The sequence below is a fragment of the Myotis yumanensis genome, unplaced genomic scaffold (assembly GCF_028538775.1).
Source record: "Myotis yumanensis isolate MYYU_CA2020_CCGP unplaced genomic scaffold, mMyoYum1.0.hap1 SCAF_12, whole genome shotgun sequence".
Classification (NCBI taxonomy): domain Eukaryota; kingdom Metazoa; phylum Chordata; class Mammalia; order Chiroptera; family Vespertilionidae; genus Myotis; species Myotis yumanensis.
This window is the reverse complement of record NW_027223763.1, coordinates 44,336,275-44,358,200: the sequence shown is the minus strand read 5'-3', so window position 1 is coordinate 44,358,200 and position 21,926 is coordinate 44,336,275. Positions and strand designations below refer to the sequence as shown.

The 21,926-nt window shown below is 42.7% G+C and overlaps 1 protein-coding gene across 2 annotated transcripts in view; it reads right to left on the bottom strand.

Annotated features, from left to right (window-relative positions):
• The window catches only part of DOCK8 (dedicator of cytokinesis 8), a 195,747-nt gene that overhangs the window by 149,571 nt on the left and 24,250 nt on the right, over positions 1-21,926 (bottom strand). Inside the window, exon 2 of one of the 2 annotated variants that reach the window (XM_070431550.1) lies at positions 2,654-2,759. In XM_070431550.1, coding sequence (XP_070287651.1) covers positions 2,654-2,759 — 106 coding nt within the window. Of the gene's footprint in view, positions 1-1,435; positions 1,511-2,653; positions 2,760-21,926 lie in introns of those variants that run through there. The other variant, XM_070431551.1, reaches the window with a different exon arrangement.

The window sequence follows — 21,926 nt, the reverse complement described above, 5'->3', positions numbered from 1 at the left end:
TAAATACTTTAAAAACTTAAACAACCATTTGTTTTGGCACGCGGAGTTGTTGAAATGGTGGTTTATATAAACAAAGGTAAGAGAAACAAAGGTCAGAATGCACTCATTCTTACTTTTCAATTGTCTAAAATTATACAATGGACAGTCTATGGCTTCTCGCTTAGGAGCAGCTTGTTAAAGCTACTTCCGGTTGAGAGTCTGTAGATGACAAACTACTTCTCTGCCTCCCCAGAAATGAATCTTGCTGAAATGTCCCAGTATCTTGCCGTGAAATGAAATCATTCTTGAAGGGAAAGGGAAATCACCGTGTGTGCTGACTTCTGTTGGAGGAACCTTCATTTGGGAAGATGACTCAAGGGGAAGAACAGTCACCTCATTCTGACATTACAACGGGACAAGCAGGTAAACATCAGGGTGCTTTCCTAAGCAGGCCATGCTTTTTATTTTTTTAATGGATATCAAATTGGGGCCGGTGGCTCCCTCATACCTCCTGCTTTGCTGTCAGTTAACAGGAGGCGCAGGGGTAACAGACTGTGCAGAAGCAGAAGCAGGAGCAGAGATCTGGGAAAAGATCATTAGAAAACTAAACTGGAGTAACCCGAACTAGTGTATTTTAAAGGCTATTCATTTGCAAATGGAAAAAGGAATAAATTGAGGCACACATGATTCTTGTATAGTTAAAGATGTGTGCTACTTCTTTGGTATCTTCTCTTAGGAAATGGATCGTTAAGCCACGTGTTAGCTCGGCTGCCCAGCTAATGAAGTAATTCATCAGCATTTACTTCCATAAAACCAAAAAGCACCTGCAGTCATGAAGCAATTGTTTCCTTTGAGACTTTATATTTATAAACGACTTCTCCTGAAGAAATGTGAGTCAAAGCTGGCCTGCAGAGAAAGGGTTAAAGCCCGCTGGCTAAACTTCCTCAAAGCCTCTTCGCAGTGATGTCCACATTTTCTCAAGACAGCCGCTGCAGAGCGCTGAGGTCTTAATTTACAAAGAAGCAAAGCACCCAACCCCACCTCCGCACCTAGTTTAAAATAGAAAAGTGTATCCAGTCACTTTTTAACCAAATGTTTAATATTTTGGAGTAAGATTTTAATCAGAAATTGCATAATAATTTTCAGGGGTTTTCAATAAAATATATATTAGCACCAAATTAATTTGTCTTGGTTCACAGTTCACCTGATATATCTGAAAGCATGACCATTATGCACCCGACGTGCTTTTATTATAATCCGCGATTTTGAAACAGATAGGAAAAGTACAAATAAAAACAGCAGTCTCGCAAGACACCCAAGTCCTAAGTAGTTTTTTGGAAGACATGCCCTCACAAATGACCTTTTGCAGTCTATTTTTCAGTAGGACTATTTCATCAGTGACACAACACACAAGTTACCCCTCTGAAATAACCACCAATCACTCCAGTAAACATACCTTTAAGGACACACAGTGAGTCGCGTGTAAATTGTTACAGGAGACAAGATGGCAGCCACAGGAAACTGAGTGGAAGGTTACAAAATTTCTAAGAGCAGAAGTGGTTTTGAAGTAATAAGTGAGAAACAAAAAATAAACCTAACCTCCGCAGGCTAACCACCAGAAGCAAAGAAGTGCAGCGCGCTGTGCCGCAACGCGCCTGAGGAAGTGAGGCCAGGGGAGGCTGCCGCTCTCACAGAGGAAGTGAAGGCTCCTTCGGGTTTGACAAACCATCTCACTTAAGCCAGATGCATCCTACTTAGCACACGTCTGCCATTTAGTCCTCAAATAAGAGAACACACATAGGCACGCTCAACCCTTGGTGTGAAACATGCAGGCAACCTTCAACTTAGAAGGGGGAGTGTTTGGTTTTTTAAAAAATATATTTTTTAGGTGTTTTCCAATTACAGTTAACTTTCAATTTATGTTGCATTGGTTTCAGGTGTATAGCATAGTGGTTAGACAATCATATACTTTTTCAAAGTGTCCCCCCTGAGATTTCTAGTACCCACCAGGCACCATATGTAGGGAGAGTGTGTGTGTTTAAAATGGGGGTTTGAATTGATTCCAATTATATGAAGTTCCAGATAAAGCAACATTATGAAGACGGAAGTGGATCAGTGATGGCCTAAGGGCTAGGACTGAGGTCTGGGGGAGGTGACAGACCAAAAAGGGGCCATGATGGGGACTCTTGATTGAGTAGAGGTTAAATAACAATAAATTGGCCAAATTCATCAAGCTGTACATTAAAAATGAGTGGATTCTATTGTATGTAAATTACACTTCCAAGAAAACGATTTTAAAAAACTAAGGTTTGTAACTTGGCTTTTCAGGTTTTGGAATACATTTTCCCCCAATAAAAGCATGTAACGAACAGCAAGCTTCCAAGGCTAATCCTCTGCCTCCCTACAATATGAATTATAATGCGGGTGAAATCACATAGCCTGGAAGGCCACTAAGTCCAGGGATGTCAGAACCACAACCCATTTTGCACCCTAAGCCCTATTTGAGGGAGGAAGAGAGGGAAATTGTCAGATGTTAAAAATTAGGGCCAGGCCAGGCACTGGTGGCTGGAAGTGGAAGGTAGCAGTGGGGAGACCTAAGGAGAGAGGCAGAAAGCCTTCGCTGGGCGCTTCTGCGCGAGACTGTTCTCTAAGCAAAGCTGTAGCTCATACTTACTAGTTGAAGAGAAGGGAAGCCAGCGGAGGTGCTTATGCTTTGTCGATGGTACTGGCCAAGGTTTGGTGGGAGAGTAAACTGTTTCCTTATTTCCGCTGAAGAATACCTTGGGTTAAAATAGAAAAATCTAAATGAAGTGATTATTTTTTTAAAAATCATCACAGTTATAGATACAATCTTTGATGGCATGCTATAAAATTTCTGCGTTGGCAGGGCAACCGGCAGGACTGACTACAATGTCCACAGTGGCCCGTGGGTGGACTTCTGTGTGACAATATATACCCTTGAGAAGTTCACCGAGGCCAGGATGCCCACCATCGTGGCTTCTGCCCAGGACTGGAAGGATGACAGCAGGAGGAGGAAGATGAGCTTGAAGCCCGAGGAAAGGGTCCAGGGCACGCGGCTGCTTCCCAGGCCATTTGGAGGCATCGACTCCCTGTGAGGACATCTGTCTCTGACCAGAGTCCCTTAAACTCCCAGCTGTCGTTTTGATCCAGTCATTCTCCTTTATAGCAGTGAAACCCTTCTGGTCGCCTTCTGTTGTAGCAGAAAACGAAAGAGAACTGTGATATGAACATTTCTACCTCCCGAGGCACCTGAGGTGGTAGCTAAAATCCCAAGGCCTGCCTATTTTCCACACTGTACCTAGTGCAAGATCCTTCCAGTCACCCATCCTGACATTGCTGAGCACTCAGTCAGCATCCCTGGTGGCCGGATGGAGCACATGAGAATTGTTCTCTATTGTCCACGCAACCTGCTGGCATGAGCCTGCCGAGCAGTGAGATGCTGGCTTAGGGGCAGGTGGACATTTGAGCATTGGTTCGTCATTTGTTTGGAGCTCAGAACACATGTTCTCAGGAAATCAGTTGGTGGTGGTTGGATTCTGAGGCTCGTTCACAAGCATGTACTTAAACCACGAGGCCACCACAGACTATAACTAGAAACTAACAGACTATTGAGGATCGATGAGATCATGTATTTGAAAATGCTGTGTTTCAAATAGGAATATGTACATTTAAAATGGTATCATTTTGAAATATTATGAATAAAGCTTAGTATATGTTCTTCACTATGATATGTGGTAGGGCATAGCACAGGTTTCTGACATCATTAGTGAGGTTTCTGACAAGGTCTCTGTGGCTCCCAACCTTGGCAATGCAGTTCACCCAGAGAAATAGGAAACGTGTTCTGGTCCCACCCGTGGCACCCAGTCTCCCACCTCAAAAGCACTTCAATTTCCTTTCAGGATTTGCACACTCCTGGTGTACATTGTCTAGTCCTAGTCATAACTACAAACCCAAGGGGTGGGCACATTACCCAACACAGGACATTACCCAACATAGGACAATGGTCTCTGCTTCCCCATGCTCTGAATGATGAATGGATACAAGAAGGAAGAGAATGGCTGGAGCACACTCATGTTGGTGGAGGTCCCTTCCATTCTGATGGGATGATGTGTGAAACCCAAGAGGAAGTTATTGCTGCTCGTATTCCTTGCCCTTTTTAATTTCTTGAAGCATATCATTTATTTTTATAAAAGAATAAGAAGAATACTAAGATAAGGAGTAAGTATTCTATTAGCCATCAAGGACGTGCAAGTCAAAACCACAAGGAGATGCCACTTCACAACCACTAGGATGGCTATGACAAAAGGGATGGGCAAGAACAAGTGTTGGTGAGGATATGGAGAAACTGAAGCCCTCGTACATGTGGGCGAGGATGTAAAATGGGGAAGCTGCTTTGGAAACCAGTTGGGCAGTTGCTCAAAAAGTTAAACAGTTCTCCTACATCTCAGCACTCCTAGGCATATATCCAAGAAACCTGAAAACATTCTTCCACACGGAAACATATACATGTTTTATTATTCATTCATAGTAGCCCAAAGTGGAAACAACCCATCATCTTATGAATGGACAAACAAAATGTGGTCTATCAGACAATGAAGTATTATTCAGCAATAAAAAACGGGGGGAAACCTGATATATACGACAACACGGATGAACCCCGAAAAAATTATGTGAAGTGAAAGAAGCTAAACCAAAAGATCACATATTATATGATTCTTTATATGAAATGTCCAGAATAAGCCCTAGTTGCCTAGGGCTGGGAGGGTTGGAGGCAAAAAGAGATTGGCTTCTAACGGAACTGAGGTTTCTTTGGGGGGGGGGGGGGGGGGTATAGAATGTTCTAAAATTGACTGTGGTTATGGATGCCAACTCTGTGAATATAATAAAATCCACTGAATTATACATGTTAAATGGGTGAATTGTGTGGTGTGTGAATTATTTCCAAATAAAGCAGAAAGATAGGTAGGCACAGATTGATAAAGATAGAGACATACATGTGTCTGTGTGTGTAAGCATTCTATGGAGACAAGAGTGAAAGCAAAGAAGTGCCAATTTAGCATGACAGCCGGGAATGGAGGAAAAGGACAGGTTTTGATCCCAAGTGCTCAAGAGGTTGACTTTCATTACAAGTTGGACAGTCACCAATTTCTAAAAAGATCAACAGATTAGACCACTGTCCAAAACAAAAGGCCCGTCTTACATAAATAACATTGTATCTTGTGTTTGGCACCACAGGAACCCACACCGGCATAGCAAGCATTTATTTGCTTACACAGAAGATGACCACAGTCACAGAATGTGAGACAATGGGCAAAGGCACTATTTTATATCTGAGCTGACTTTCCACAGACGGGACTGACTGCTCCTGCGACTTGTCTCCAAGTCCTCCCCACAAGACCTCTCAAATAGCCCAGGTGAGTGTCCTGGCCATTCTAAAGTCCTCCCTGTCATAGACCAGGGGGTCTCCTTGAAATGTTCAGGAAAGGAAGTGGCATTGTGTGAGGATATCATAGAATGGCAGGAGGGATAGGTTTTTGCATTCATTTTGAAGTGAAATCTGTTATCCTATGCCAAAGCCCCAGTGCTTTTTTCATCATGAAATTATAATGTTCCTGCTCTCCAATCTTCCTTGCCAGAGTGAGCTGGCACTTCTTCGGCAGCCCTTCAGATACGTTTTCTAATTCAGGTCTATACAATTGCTCCTCCCTAACAGACGGAGCCTGGCCAGCACCTAAGGGTCCTATTTCTACAGAATCAATTCTACAAAAGGTTGTTACGCCGGTCCCTCCAAAACTGTCAATAGGAGGTGAATTGTTTGTCCTTAAAATGAAAACAGTTAATTATCCCCCATGGAAAAGAATTGCCTCGCATCACTTAAAGAACTTCAAAATAAAATATTTCTGGAGAGGCCCTATGCTCACATTAAACTAGCAAAAATAGGCTGGAATGATGAAATTACAGATTGGTCAGGCTGTGGGAAAAGCAGCATGGCCCACACGCCTGTGGGTTGTATATGGGTTCAGTGTCTCCAGAAAGCAATACTATAATATGCAATAAGAACTATAAAACTGTCATTACTCTTCCTTCTAATTCTTTCACTTTGGAGAATATGCACAATGGAATTCATACAAACAAAAACATAATTTGAGCAGAAATGAGCATAAGAACTCTCTATATGATAGCAAATCTTTGAAAATAACCAAAACAGCCAACCCTTGGCAGAACACTAAGTAAATAATAGAATAAAATAGATGAGATATTATTTTACCATTTAAAATAACAAAAAATATGAATTAGGTTGACCCGTGGACATGTGCATACAAAATAAATTACAAGTAAAAAGTAATATGTGGAACTGCATAGATATACTTTTTAATATATGTGTAAATATTCCACAAGGATGAGAAATCCTTTTGGATAGTTATATAAAGGCAGTTTAATAACTACCCATTCAGTTCTTTTTCCTGCAAAGTTGCTTAAGTTCATAATTTTAAAAAATGCATACATATAGTTAGGTGCAGGCACACATGTACCAGTTGAGATTTTTAAAAATATGTAAACATCAGCCATTAAGTTTACTAATATGGAGCTTCATTCTCAAAAGAGCACCTAGCACCTCAGTGTCTAAAGCAACCCTCTTCTCTAGGCCAGCCCCGGTGAAGGGGAAAGCCTGCCTACACAAACAAGAGAACCCAGCCAGGGCAAGTGCTCATGCAGGCTGTCCACGCAGGCATTGCATGTGGGTTTTATTTCCTTTGCATTTAAGTCTCAAACCGAATCCAACATATCTAATGTAATTTTCATGATGCTAGATTATATTATGATAATATTTCCCTGATGAACTAAGATACTCTTCTTCTAATTACTCAAAATGCTGTACACATATTATCTTTATTTTTACAAATTTAATTGGGAAGATGCCTTGGAGTTTGTTTAAAATGTTGACACAGTAAAACCTCGATATAATGGACTAATTCAGGTGAGGGGGTGTCTGTTAAAGCCAAAAATCCGTTACATAATAAAGTAGGTTTTCCAAATGCATTTGTTAAAAAATTGACAAATTAGTTTACCTGTTTTTACTTATGTAGACACATTTGTGTATTAAAATTGAGTATGTATGAAAAGTTTAATTTCACAGAAAAGTCTTCTATATGTATTACTGTGACTTGAAATTTATACTGAATAGGTCTGGTAAATGCGTGCATTCACCAGTCATTTAGAGTAAACAAATACACATGGCTGGGGCGTGGCTTAGCGCACGTGGGAACATCCCAGGCAGGCATTACAATGGCTACAGAAACCAATTACCACACAATGCGGTGTGATCAGCATTCCCCGAACACTGTTTATGAACAGTGACTCTTGGCTTTAAATATGTCGACTATACTTGTAGACATGTGATATTTATGTCAGTGAAATTACTACAGTGTTTTTTTCCCAACATATGGCCCATTCACTAAAATTTATTAAAAATAACAGTGAGTGCAAAACAAAACAAAAAAAACCTGTTAATTTAATTATAAGCAAATCTTGGTTAAAAGCATTTTAAAATTAACAGAGTGTTATTGTTCACATATGAAATATGGACTGGAAATTCTGTCTGCTAAATCTGAAGTTCGTTAAATCGACGTCTGCAAAATTGAGGGTTTACTGTACCTCTATTCAGGAGTCAAAATGGTGGAAGGGGGTGGATAGTGAAGCTCTATGGGTTTATTTAGATGACAGATAATCGGGATATATAAGTACCAGCGGAACTAATGAGAGAGCAGAGCTTGTCAAGTGTGGCCTATGGACCATTTGCATCAAAGTCATCAGCTTCTTAATAAAAATGCAGATTCTTAACATTACCCCAATCCTGAATCAGCATCTCTGTGGTGTGGTCTGGAAACTCTGGGTGACTTGTATGTCCAATAAAGTATAACATTCACTGATAGTGCAAGACTATGAGAGTGTGGTTGGTTCATTCATTCATTCATAAAACATGGAGGGCACACAAAACGCCGGCTCTTTGCCAAGTGCTAGGGATTGAAGTTCAAGAAGATACTATTGCTGCTCCTGGAAGCTCAGTCCAGTGGATGAGAAGGAGGAAGACAGATGGTGAATTGAATACAGTTATAACACAATATAATAAGTATTATAATGTAGGGATGTGCAGTGCCTTTTAAGTTATGAGGAGGAAGTTACTAATTCAGCCTAGGAATGCTTAGGAGGCTTCTGGGATAAGAAGACTTTTGAACCATATTTTGAAGGGAAAAAAAATGAGAAGGAGCCAACCTGATGGAAAAGAAGACAATGCATTTCAAGCATTAAAAAAACAAAAAACATTTCTTAACATCTAGACATTAGGTTTCCATACTCCTTCTTTAAGTATTTTAACCACCTGGCTGCCCCAATTCTTTACAACAGAGATAGGGGAAAGAGCAAAGAAAAAGGAGAATTAGTCCGGAGCTCTGACAGTTGCCAGCTATTTGAGTCCAGTACATTCGTTAACCAGGCTGCATCTTAGTTTCATTACATGTAACTGGGCTACATGACCTCCTGGATGGGCACCCTTCCAGCTCTAACTGGCAAAGATGCTCAAGAATCTCCAGGCGGAACTATCAGCAGCATGATCTACACCAGCAGCTGTGCTAGGAAACCAAGCACCGGAAGGCTTCGCTATGGCTTTCATCTCTGAGAGAAAATTCTCTCACTATGCTGGTATGGTCAGCAGCCAGTGTGGCTGGAAGGATTATAAAGCTGATTGAAGCGCCGAGACCGGTTTGGCTCAGTGGATAGAGCGTCGGCCTGCGGACTGAGGGGTCCCAGGTTCGATTCCGGTCGGGGGCATGTACCTGGCTTGCGGGCACATCCCCAGTGGGGGGTGTGCAGGAGGCAGCTGATCGATGTTTCTCTCCCATCGATGTTTCTGACTATCTATCTCTCTCCCTTCCTCTCTGTGAAAAATCAATAAAATATATATTAAAAAAAAAAAAACAGCTATCTTTGGGTAGATTGGACACAATTTAAAAAAAAAAAAAAAGCTGATTGAAGAGAAAACCTTTGTCTATAAGTATTTAAACAAGTTTAGGGTTTTCCTGAATCTGACATATATTAAATAACAGTGAAAGGGGTAGAATAAAGAAAAGCAAACATATAATTTACTCTTAGTAACTAATGCCTGACTGTAAAACACTCAACAAATACGAAGTATAAAGTACATAGCTAGTAATAAATAATAATTATGGACATTTGTGGGTGGCATATGTAGCCACAAACACATGGTATAATTGAACCTTACAAAATAGCCATTGTTCAAGACTAGAAATGATTCAGACCAAGTAAGCAGTGAAAGAATATTACCCCCAAACTTCCTGAATTATAGTTAGGGCAGTGTAGTATTAAAAAAAATAATAATGATTTTAAAATTTGTTGTATGTAGCTCTGAATGATGTAAATAGCACTGGGTTGGGTCACAGTGTATGGCATGTATAAGGTCCAGAAACACAGGTGAGTAGTTCCTGGAGATGACCACACAGAAAGGATCTAAGGCTTTGTCTGAGGTGTATCCTCAGATACTTATAGTAAAGTACACCTTTACATTTAAAAGGCTATGAAATGAATTTCCAAAGCAAATTTTATATATGTATTATATCTACACTAATAAAAGAGAAACATGGTAATTAGCATACGACCGCTACCCTTCCCATTGGCTAATCAGCATATCCTTATGCAAATTAACTGTCAGCCAAGATGGCGGCCAGCAGCCATGCACTGAAGCAAACAGGGAGGCTTGCTTGCTCCAGTGATGGCGAACTCCAACGTTCCCCGCCTGACCTGCCGGCCTCTCAGCTACAACTCTAAGCAACTATGTTGCAAATATAGAAGCTAAACAAAACCCCAGAAACCGGCTTTCAGTCAGCCGGGCTTCAGCCAGCCGGACCGCAACATTGTATCAAATACAGAAGGCAAAGGCCAGAAACCTGCTTTCAGCAGCGAGGCCTCAGAGCTAAAGCTGGCCCAGAATAGAAAAAAAAGAAAAGAAAAAAAGGAGCAGTTGGGAGCTTCAGTCACCTGCCAGCCTGAAAACGGCCCTCAGCCCCTCAGGCAGACTGGCCAGGCACCCCAGTGAGGACCCCCACCCTGATCCAGGACACCCTTCAGGGCAAACCAGCCGGCCCCCACCTGTGCACTAGGCCTCTATTTCATATAATAAAAGGGCAATATGCCTCCCAGCACCAGGATCAGCGGAGCAGCGAGGCTCCCGGCACCAGGATCAGCGTGACAGGGGGCAGCGCCCAAACCCCCTGATCTCCCTGTGGCTCTGTGTGTGACAGGAGGCGGGGCCACAACCTCCCTATCCGCCCTGCTCTGTTCGTGACAGGGGAAGGTGCCCCAAACCCCTGATCAGCCCTGCTCTGTGCTTGATACGGGGGAGCTCCCGAATTCCCTGATCGCCCTACAGCTCTGTGTGTGTCAGGGGGAGCTCCCCAACCCCCTGATCGCCCTGTGGCTCTGTGTGTGACAGGGGGTGGGGCCACAACCTCCCTATCCACCCTGCTCTGTTCGTGACAGGGGAAGGCACCCCAACCCCCTGATCAGCCCTGCTCTATGCCTGATAGGGGGGAGCTCCCCAATCCCCTGATCGCCCTGCGGCTCTGTGAGTGACAGGGGGCGGGGCCACAACCTCCCTATCTGCCCTGTTCTGTTCGTGACAGGGGAAGGCGCCCCAACCCCCTGATCAGCCCTGCTCTGTGCCTGATAGGGGGGAGCTCCACAATCCCCTGATCGCCCTGCGGCTCTGTGTGTGACAGGGTGCGGTGCCCCAACCCCCTCCCCACCACAGGCCCTGCTCTGTGTGTGACAGTGGCGGCGCCCCAACCCCCTGATCGGCCCTGCTCTGTGGGTGATAGAGGGTGATGCCCCAACCCCCCCTCCACAAGCCTTGCTCTGTGTGTGACAGGGTAGAGCCATAACCTCCCCATTGGCCCTGCCCTGAGTGTGACAGGGTGCAGCGCCCCAACCCCCTGATCCGCCCTGCTCTGTGTGTGACAGGGGGCGGTGCCCCAACTCCCCTATCGGCCCTACTCTGTGAGTGACAGGGGGGAGCTCCTCAACCCCCTGATGGGCCCTGCTCTGCGCATGACAGGGGGGATCTCCCCAACCCCCTGATGGGCCCTGCTCTGTGCGTGTAAGGGGGGAGCTCCCCAACCCCTGATCGACCCTGCCTTGAGTGTGTTAGGGGGGAGCGCCCCAACTCTCCAATCGGCCCTGCTCTGAGCCTGACCAGGGGCTGCACCTAGGGATTGGGCGTGCCCTCTGCCACCCGGGAGTAGGCCTAAGCCAGCAGGTCGTTATCGCCCGAGGGGTCCCAGACTGCAAGAGGGCACAGGCCGGGCTGGGGGACCCCCCCCCGCCCCCCGAGTGCACAAATTTTTGTGCACCGGGCCTCTAGTATCTATATAAAACTCTAATATGCAAATTGACTGAACAGTGGAACGACTGGAGGAATGACCTGTCACTGTGATGTGCAATGACCACCAGGGGGCATACGCTCAATGCAGGAGCTGCCCCCAGCCCACAGGCCCCGAACAGCGGTGGTGGGAGGGTGGGGCTGGCCAGCAGGTGGCACCAGGCCAGCCAAGGCGGGTGTGAGTGGGGGCCCCGATCACCCCTCTGGTAGCCCTACAGATAAGCCCTGATCGCCGGCCAGGCCTAGGGACCCTATCTGTGCACGAATTTTGTGCACCAGGCCCCTAGTATATAATATTATATGATGCATATTATATCTATTCACATATATATCTCTATCCTTGCATATACATACATGCATACATGTTTTGAGCAATGAGGTCTCTCTTTTAAATCCTCACCTGAAGACATGCTGAGAGAGAGAGAGAGAGAGAGAGGGAGGGAGGGAGGAGGGAGAGAGAGAAACACTTATGTGAGAGAAACATCAATCAATTGCCTTCAATGCCCCAACCGGGCACTGAACCAGAAATCCAGGTACATACACTGATCGGGAATCCAACCTGCAGCCTTTCTGTGCATGGGAAGACACTCCAACCAACTAAGCCACTCCAATAAGGGGAGCAATGAAGTTTTGAATGAATTCCTCAGAAGTTTGCCAGCCTGAGGCTTCATAATAGATATTTCAGGTTGAGATTGTCTTATATTTTCCATCCCTTCTCGTAAAGAGACATGCCATACATGTACAACTTCTATAAAGATCATTTGACAGGTGGAAACATGATTACAAAGAGACATGTGCTCCTTATAAACAAGCTGGAGAATTTACGTTTCTTCCTCATGTGGGAGGAATCCTAAATCTCTTTCACTTGGAAAATTCCTCTGAACACAGAAGCGTGTTTATTAGATGACTTAAGTGTTGGCGGTTCCCACAGCAAGCCTAGAGGAGGATTACTCAATGTCTTCATGCCTCTGTAAGGCACCCCCTCTTCCTGGTCCTTACTTATCGTGATGTAAGTTAGTTTCTTTCCTGACATCATCACCATCCACTGATGTGGCAGCATAATCACTTAAAACAGTGGTTCTCAACCTTGGCTGCACATTAGAATCACCTGGGAATCTTTTTAAAGTCCTGATTTCTGGGTCTCATCCTCTGGAAATTCTGTTTCTTTATTACTAATGTTGTGGCCCCACCCCATAACAAAGAAACAGAATTTCCGGAGGTTGAGGCCCAGAAATCAGGATTTTAAAAAGATTCCCAGGTGATTCAAATGTGCAGTCAAGGTTGAGAACCACTGACCTAAAAGAACACCTGTAAATGTTAAGGGCTTTTTGTTTTAACTGTTTAAAGAAAAAAGGGTTTATTCAGAAAAGTGTGTTGAGAATAAAGAAATGGCACTAACATATGTAAACTGAAGTCCCAAACGAGAAGAGACAAAACAGGAACAGAAGGAATACTTAAAGAAATATTGTTGACAAAAAAATACCAAAGATGCAGATTCATAAAGCTCTACAAATGCCCTTCAGAATCAATATAGAAAATCAACCTAGACACATCACAGTAAAACGGAAAGAGAAAATTTAAATGTTCTTAAAAATATCTGCGGGAAAGACATATTACCTTCAAAGACATATTAAAGATATATTACTTCAAAGTGTAGTAATAAGACTAATAAGTGATTTCACATTTAAAAAGGTGAAATCCAAAAACCAATACAATGAGATCTTTAAACTGCTGAAAGAAAACTACCAATCTAGACTTTTCCACCCAGAAATTCCCTTCATTAGTAAAGGATAAATGCTTCATCAGATAAACAAAGGTGAGAGAATTTATTACAAGCAGAGCCATACTAAAAGAATAGTAAAGAGACTTTTTCAGGCAGGAGACAATGATCCCAGAAGGAAGCACAGAGTGCTGAAAACAATGAAATATGCCAACAGGGTAAATACATAAGTAAATCTCAGTGACAGTGACTATACAAAGTAATAATAATAATGCAGAGTTTAAAATATACATAGAATTAAAATATACATCAACAACACAAAAGGTGAGAGGGGTAAACAGAGTTCAGATGTTCTAAATTTCTTACACTGTTTTGGAAATGGTAAAAGTACCAATTAATATTACAACTCTAATAAGTTGATTATGTATTGTTGTAATCTCTATAGAAACAATAGACAGATTGAAAAAAAACATGGTAAGATTATATGTTTAAATTGAAATTTAACAGTGATTATATTAAAGTGCACTAGGCCCCTAGTATTAAATATAAACACATAAGTTCTCCAATAAGGGAAAAATCACCAAATTACATTAAAAAATTTTGCTATTTACAGGAGACATACTTTACTTAATAACAGATTGTCCATGTTTTTGGCTATTACAAATAAAGCTGCTATAAAACAATCCTGTGCAAGTCTTTATATGGACATATTCTCTCATTTCTCTTGGATAAATGCCTAGATAAACTGTTTACGAAGTGGTGAAAAAAGTTATGCAAAAACGACCAAAAGAAAGATGGTGAGCTCTAGTAACACCAGGCAAAAAGAACTTTGTGACATTGAAGGTTGGTTAGACATACTGAGTTTGTGGGCCCAACGAGTACTCTGAGGGGAGGTCAAGTTGGCACTGGGTAAACAGATCTGGAGCAGCAATGAGAGTTTCAGGCTGCAGATGTAAATGTGGCCAGGCTTGAGCTTGAGGCTGTTTTTCTAGTAGGGGTGAGAGATCGCCACTTCTTCTCCACCTGTGGTTTCTCACCCATCTCCCTAGCAACCCACCATGTAGATGGCTGCACAATGGTGCGGTTAGAACCTGTGGTCTTGGAGCAAAACCACACAACCTAGCTAAAGAGCAAATAAACCAGCCTCTCACAACAAATGATCATCCACATGTTTTGGCTTTGACTCCTCTTTGACGAGTTCAATCTCCGAGGAAAACGCGGGTCATAAGAGCTCTCAACATGCTGGCCAACGATCTTGAAAGCAGCATCTGAACCACAGAAGAATTTGTGGAATGAAACTTACCAAACTCATGAAATGAAAATAGGTGTGCCTCCAGATGTCGAGGAAAACCTTCCCAATGATTAGGATTGTGGAAGATTCGAATAGCGTTTCAGTGGGAACAGAAAACCATGCTAGTATTCACTGAGAGGTTACACTGCTCCGGCCCCGTGCTGAGCATCTGATGTGCACCATCTCACTGAATCCTCACAGCATCACGATGGACCAAGTCTATCTTCCCCATTCGACAAAGGCAAAACTCAGGGCTAGAAGTGTCCGGAGTCAGGATTTGAACCCAAGCTATCTGACTCCAAAGACCATGTTCTTAGTCACTATGATCATATAAACTTAAAAAATTGTATTTAAATCTAAGCACACTATTAAAAATCTATAGAAGGGAAACCACTAGAACAGTGGCTCTCAACCTTCCTAATGCCGCGACCCTATAATACAGTTCATCATGTTGTGGTGACCCCCAATTTCATTGTTACAAATTGAACATAATTAAAGCATAGTGATTAATCACAAAAACAATATGTAATTATATATGTGTTTTCCGATGGTCTTAGGCAACCCCTGTGAAAGGGTCGTTCGACCTCCAAAGGGGTTGCGACCCACAAGTTGAGAACCACTGCACTAGAAGGAAATACTATTCACAGTTATGTTAGAGAGGCAGGATAAGTGTGTGTGTGTGTGTGTGTGTGTGTGTGTGTGTGTGTTTCCTATTCTCTTTTCTTTCTCCAAATGGTGCTGTTGTTGCCATAATTTTATGACAGAAATCATGTACACACACACACACACACACACACACACACACACATTTTAACCTACAATGCTGTCCGCTTTCTGAGTAATGTAAATTCTTCTGTTGAGACACAGGAATGAGCTTGAACATCCTAAGAGTCACTTGAGGACTCCTTTCAACATTACTATTTTGTTTCCAAGTCTCTTCCTGGGATTTCTAAATAAAATTGTGTTCTCAGCATACTTTGAGCTCTTATACCCACTTCCTGATCTACCTGGGCTCAATTAAACTCAACAAACATTGCTGGGTGCTACTGATGAAGAGCACCTTGTTTCTCTACTCTGGTTTGTGATTTATCTGAGTTTTTTGTCCTGGGCATGGCCAGCTCCTTGGCCACTTAGAGGCCACAAGCTATATTTTCATTGAGGGCCACAGAATGGGACTACTTGTTTTCAGATGCGCTGACCATAGCAGCGAGTCAGCAGCATTTACGTGTCTTGGTGAGGTGGCTTCAGTAAGACTCCGACAGCCTTCTGCTCCCCAAGGTGACTGCAGCTCTGGATTAAAAATGCCTTTTACTCTTAGGTAAAATGGGGAGAATATAAAACTCCCTCCCTTTTTGTGAGTGTCCTCTGTCAAACTGTGGAACTTACTGAGGCGACTGAGAGAGGTTTCTTGCCCTTGAACCTGTCTCGGACAACTGAAACTATGTTGAGGACTGTAAGGTTGGCTGTATCTTTGTGAGCGCCCTTTACAGCCATGGTTCTCAAAGTGTGGGTCCCCAGACCAACATCAACGTCCCTGTTAGAAATGCAATTTCTTGGGCCTCACCCCAGACCTCTTGAATCTTACACTTTGGGTGTGGGGCCCAGCAATTTGTGTTTTAACAAGCCCTTCAGGGAATTCTGATACATTCTCGTCTGAGAGCTACTGCTCTGTTTTGACCAAACAAATTCCAGCTCTACTGGCCAGCCTTCCCTTTTTCTCATCCTTGCTCAGAGACTTCGGACCCTTCCTCAGCTTGGCTAACCCTGCCCAGCTAGTTAATTGGAAAAATCAAGATTCTAACAGACATTCTTTCAGTGACGCTTATATTTCCTACTTAGTGTGCCACTTTATACAAATAGTTATTTCACCTAGAAGTAACCACTTCCCCCATTCCCTTCTCCCCCAGTCCCAAACCATTTCCATCTTTTAACATTTATTTTAGATTGAAGAGTGAAAACAATGCTTCTTAAACCAGAGAAACGGCACTGTTCCTACATTATTAAGCGATAAATGGTTAACTATTATTTCCTTTTAAAAAAGCTCTAAAGTGAGGGGGAGTAGAGACTAGAAGGGGGAATGTTTTGGGGAAAAGAGCAAGGTTAGGAATGCTGGAGAATGAAGAGAATCTCTTAGTTAAGAAGAATAGGAAGGAAAGATGAGACATAAACCTAGAAGTCTGACATTGATTTATTCTTTCAACAAATATGTATTGAGCATCACCCATTCGATTTACAGTGAGGAAAGCAAACAAAGTCCTGAGCTTAAGAAGCTTATATTTGAACTAGAGGCCCGTTGCACAAAATTCGTGCAAGGGGCTTGGCCCTCACAGCCCTGGCTTCATCCAGAAGGTCATCCGGACAGTCGTCCAGACGGTCGTTCTGCTGTTCAGTCTAATTAGCATATTAGCTCTTTATTATATAGGGCATGCTTTGATGCCTAAGCTTCTGCCATCATTATTTTGTATCAAGCATTTGTATCTGCAAATAACTTTTCCTGCTGGCATCAGATAGAAAGAGGTTTATTTTGTGTTCTACTTACCACTTGCCAGAAAAATTCTAATGCTGCATCCTTAATACAATTTCTATCTAGTTACAATAATAAGATCCTTTACTCATCACGTACTGTTGGTCATATTAGTATGATATACGCAGAAGTAAAAAAAAAATATCTTAAATCACTTCCTAATATAAATGGGAGTACACTCCGGTTACTAAACAGTTATTCAAGTTGACAGTTTTTAGCGTAGTATTTGCTTTGGTGAAATTGTGAGGCCTGAGTTATGAACCAAGGAGGTATTTTAAGTCAAGAATACTGGCTAAAAACATCAGCTCATCTAATTGGAAGGAAAGAGATTTTTTTATGCAGTACTTTTTTCATAACATTACAATGACAGTATTAGATAACACTATACTTATTGTATAAAAATATTATAACACTATACTTATTGAAAAATTTATACTAGTGGGTATAAATTATTCTTTTTTAAAAAATAATTTTATTAACTTCAGAGAGGAAGGTAGAGGGAGGGAGAGAAAGCTAGAAACATCAATTATGAAAGAGAATCATTGAGCAGCTGCCTCCTGCACACCCCCACTAGAGACTGGGCCACAACCTGGGCATGTGCCCTGACCAGGAATCAAACCATGACCTCCTTGTTCATAGGTCGATGCTCAACCACTGAGCCATGAGGGCTGGGTGGTATAAATTATTCTTAATACTGAGAAATTATAAGAGATAGAGGGCATGAATGATAAAGTTATAGGAACTTTTTCAAAGATATATGGCAAGTGTGAAGATTGTATATAAAGAAATTAATTTTTCTCTATTAATTGATGATTTCTCCCTTATTATTCATCTTAAAATCAAAACTGTCAAGAGCCTCAAAATAATTATAAGGATGACCTAAAGACATTGTCTTTAGCCTCCTAGAAAATTATGCAAAATACCTATAATTGGGAACATATATGACAATCTTTCCTTTTATGTACTGAGGCTGTTTCTTTTTTAAAATCTTTCTTTTAAAGAAAACTTTAATATGAAACATCTAGATTTTCAAGTGAATACATAATAACAAGGCTAGCTAACTCAGCCAAACTTTGAACACCACCTTTGCCATCCTTGTCCTGGAATCCTTTTCCTTCTGGCCGTGAGCCTCAGACTTGAGCATCCATAAGATTAGCTAGGGAACTGGTCAGTGATGTAGATTCTGGGCCCCATCTCCAGAAATTCTGATTCATGAGACTGAGCACGGCCAGCATCTGTATTTTTAACAACCCCAGGGGGTTCAGGTGTAGCCCTCCTAAGCACATCTTGAGAACAGGCAACAACTGCCTTATGAACTCAAAGCCATTGAAAAATCTGACTAAGAAACCTAGCTCACTGCTAAGCCAACCTGGAAATCTCAGGTAATAATACATACTTGGGGCTCACTCAGGTGGAACCTGGAAAAACTGTGTCTGTGTGGTTCTGTCTGTGCTTTCCCACTTCCTCAGCAGAGGGATGACTTATTCATAAGGCAGTATGGTCAAGGTTCCTAGAATAACCTCAGTAAACATTTTCCTCCTCACCACTATGTAAACAAGATAAAGGCACTTTAGATTACAGAAGTTAAGAAAGAAGAAAGAGAAAGGAGGAAAGAAGGAAGAGAGTGAATTTTTTCAGGGAAAAAAATAAAAGAAAGGTAGTATTTGCTCACGTAAGTAGGGTGAACTGCACAGTAAATTTGGAATAACTACCGGGTCTGCTTCAGAAGGCATGTCCTCAGCTAAGCCAGCAAACTGGCCAGTAACCAAATAGTAAGAGTTGGGAATTATTCCTTTTCTGGCCTCATATTTTCTACAGAGTCCATGAAGGTTTAGTAGGATGGTCTCATTCACAAACCTTAATCTGTAACAAATTGTGGAATGGAACGGCAACCCTCAGTGAGATCTTGCTGACCAAATCTTCTTTAGTAGCCACCCACACACCACAGAGGATATGCAAATCCTGCCATAAGACTGGCTATTACATTAAGAATGTGTCTGACTGTTGATATCATGGTTCCTACTGAAATGCTCTCCTATGCAGTTTCCAGTATTAAACTCACAAGGAAAAACACTTCCCTAAAATATAGCTTTCATTTGACCTTCAACAGGAGAATAACAACTTTAACTTCCTATAGTTTTAGAATACTTTGTGCTTTAAAAGCCTCTTGCATTTGAACACAATTCAAAATCTCGGCCTCACCTTCTTCCCTCAATGCATGAATGTATAGTTATAATCCTGAGGGTGATCAAGTGCCTGTGCATCAAATGATTGCGCTAAACACTCTAAGGCAACGGTTCTCAGCCTGTGGGTCGCGACCCCATTGGGGGTCGAACGACCCTTTCACAGGGGTCGCCTAAGACCATCGGAAAACACATATATAATTACATATTGTTTTTGTGATTAATCACTATGCTTTAATTATGTTCAATTTGTAACAATGAAATGGGGGTCACCACAACATGAGGAACTGTATTAAAGGGTGGTGGCATTAGGAAGGTTGAGAACCACTGCTCTAAGGTGAAGTTAATACATGGAAATCAACATGAATGAGATTGTAGAAATGAAAGGCCTAAAACTGGTTTCTGAAATGAAATGGTGGAGAGGATATGTGGTGGGCACAAAGCCAACATCCACACAGTTCTTCCTGTGGCATCCCTTTTGGTCAAGAACAAGGTGTGCCCCACAAGAAGGCAGCTGAACATAGCTCCAGCTTTGCTAGTCTCTTATTTTAGCATAACTTCCAGAGCCTTACAAAGGCTCCCCTCCCCCACCCAGAGCCTCACTGCTATGAAGTAGACAAGCCAACTATTACTTGCCATGCTTGTAATTCCCACCACTCTAAAGCTTATAGGAAGTGTTTCATTGGATTGAATGACTAGTGACTTTAGAGAATCCTACGTAATAAAAGCCTAATATGCTAAGTGTCCAGTCGTCTGTTCGTCTGTTCAACCAACCAAAGCGTAATATGCTAATGATATGCTAAGGCTGCTCAACCAGTCACTATGATGTGCACTGACCATCAGGGGGCAGATGCTCCGACTGGTAGGTTAACTTGCTGCTAGGGTCTGGCCAAGATTGGGACTGAGCAAGACAAGCCAGACACGCTCTGGAGCCCTCCTGCGGTTCCTCTCTGGCTGGCCAACCTCCTGCATCCCTCCCCGGCCCCGCTTGTGCACAGGTGGGGTCCCTCGGCCTGGCTTGCACCCTCTCACAATCCAGGACCCCTTGAGATATGTCGGAGAGCTGGTTTCGGCCCAATCCCGCAGGCCAGGCCAAGGGACCCCACTAGTGCACAAATTCATGCACCGGGCCTCTAATAATATATAAACTAAACCTACTATGGTGTCAGACCATTATATCAGCTTAATCTACTATTATTTCCACTAATCTTATGCAGGAACATTAAGGAAATGAAGTCCAGACCATCACATGGTGGTATAGGGGGCTGAAGAAGATAATGAGTCCCCAAAGCAATTGTGGGAATGGGGATCCAGTCTTTTCTCAGGAGGAATGGAGAGTAAAGAAGGTAAAATCAGGCTTTCAAGGCTAATCTCTGACAAATGCATTTTGAATCAAACCCTTGTTCCAAGGACAGAACAATGCACTCTGTGCCTTAGGACATCCTAGGGCCAACTTTGCTCATTTCCCAGTTTTCCTTAGATTAGAAAATTAGTTTAAATGCATGTTGGCTATAAATAAAAGTTAACAATAAAAGCCTGCCCTAACAGATGCAAGGAAGTCTTCACAGGAAATTTTTTACAATAAGCAAATCTATTAAGATATACAAATTCCAGTTATAAAACAGTCATAGGGATATAAAGTACAGCATAAGGAATATAGTCAGTAATCTATACTAATAAAAGGGTAATATGCAAATTGGTCAGGATACCCTCACAGTAACACCCAAACAGCAAGCTGCGTGGGGCGACCAGGCCAGCAGGGGGGTTAGTGAGGGACGACCAAACGACTAAACAGCAGGCTGTGTGGGGCAACCAGGCCAGCAGGGGGTTAGTGAGGGGTGATCAGGCTGACAGAGGGGGGCAGTGAGGGGTGACCAGACCAGCGGGGGGGCGGAAGTTGGGGGCAACCAGGCTGGCAGGCAGAGGTGGTTAAGGGTGATTAGGCTGGCGGGGGGGGGGGGGGGGGGCAGTTAGGGGCAATCAGGCAGGCAAGCAGGTGAGTAGTTAGGAGCCAGTGGTCCCGGATTGTGAGAGGGAAGTCCGACTGCCGGTTTAGGCCCGATCCCAAGGGGTCCCGGATTGGAGAGGGTGCAGGCTGGGCTGGGGGGACCCCCACCACCCCCTCTGTGCACAAATTTCATGCACTAGGCCTCTAGTATTGCAATAATTATGCATGATGTCAAATGGGTACTAGATTTATCTGGGTGATCACTTTATAAGTTATATAAATGTCTAACCACTATGCTAATATAATATTGTATATCAACTGTAATTAAAAGTAAATTTTTTTTAAAATAAGCAAATCTAACAAGAAATTATCTTTAATATCCTCATGCTAACTTATATAATCATTTTCCAAGAATGATAACCTTAGTTCAAATCCTGCTTCATCCCATACTAACTGTCTGATCTTAGGCAAATTAGTTGATCCTGTTAAACATGATGGGGTGGGCCCAAGCATGGAGACACACAGAGAGGAGGCTATAAGCAGATGTTGTAAAGCAATAGAAGTCACGAGTGAGCAGAAGCCATAAGGGGAAGATGTCAACAGGACTAGCAGAGGAGGCAGAGGAGCAGGTAGAGAAAAGAGGGAAAAAGGAAGACTTGGACTCTCAGGCCTGTCAAGCTATATAAGAGTTGCCTTTGCCAGACTGTAGGAATTCAGTCCACATTTGACCTCATAGCTAGGTGTCTTATGCAGTGAGCAACCTACACAGCCTTACATGGAAGGCCTGGGCCCATGCCTAGCAGCAGAG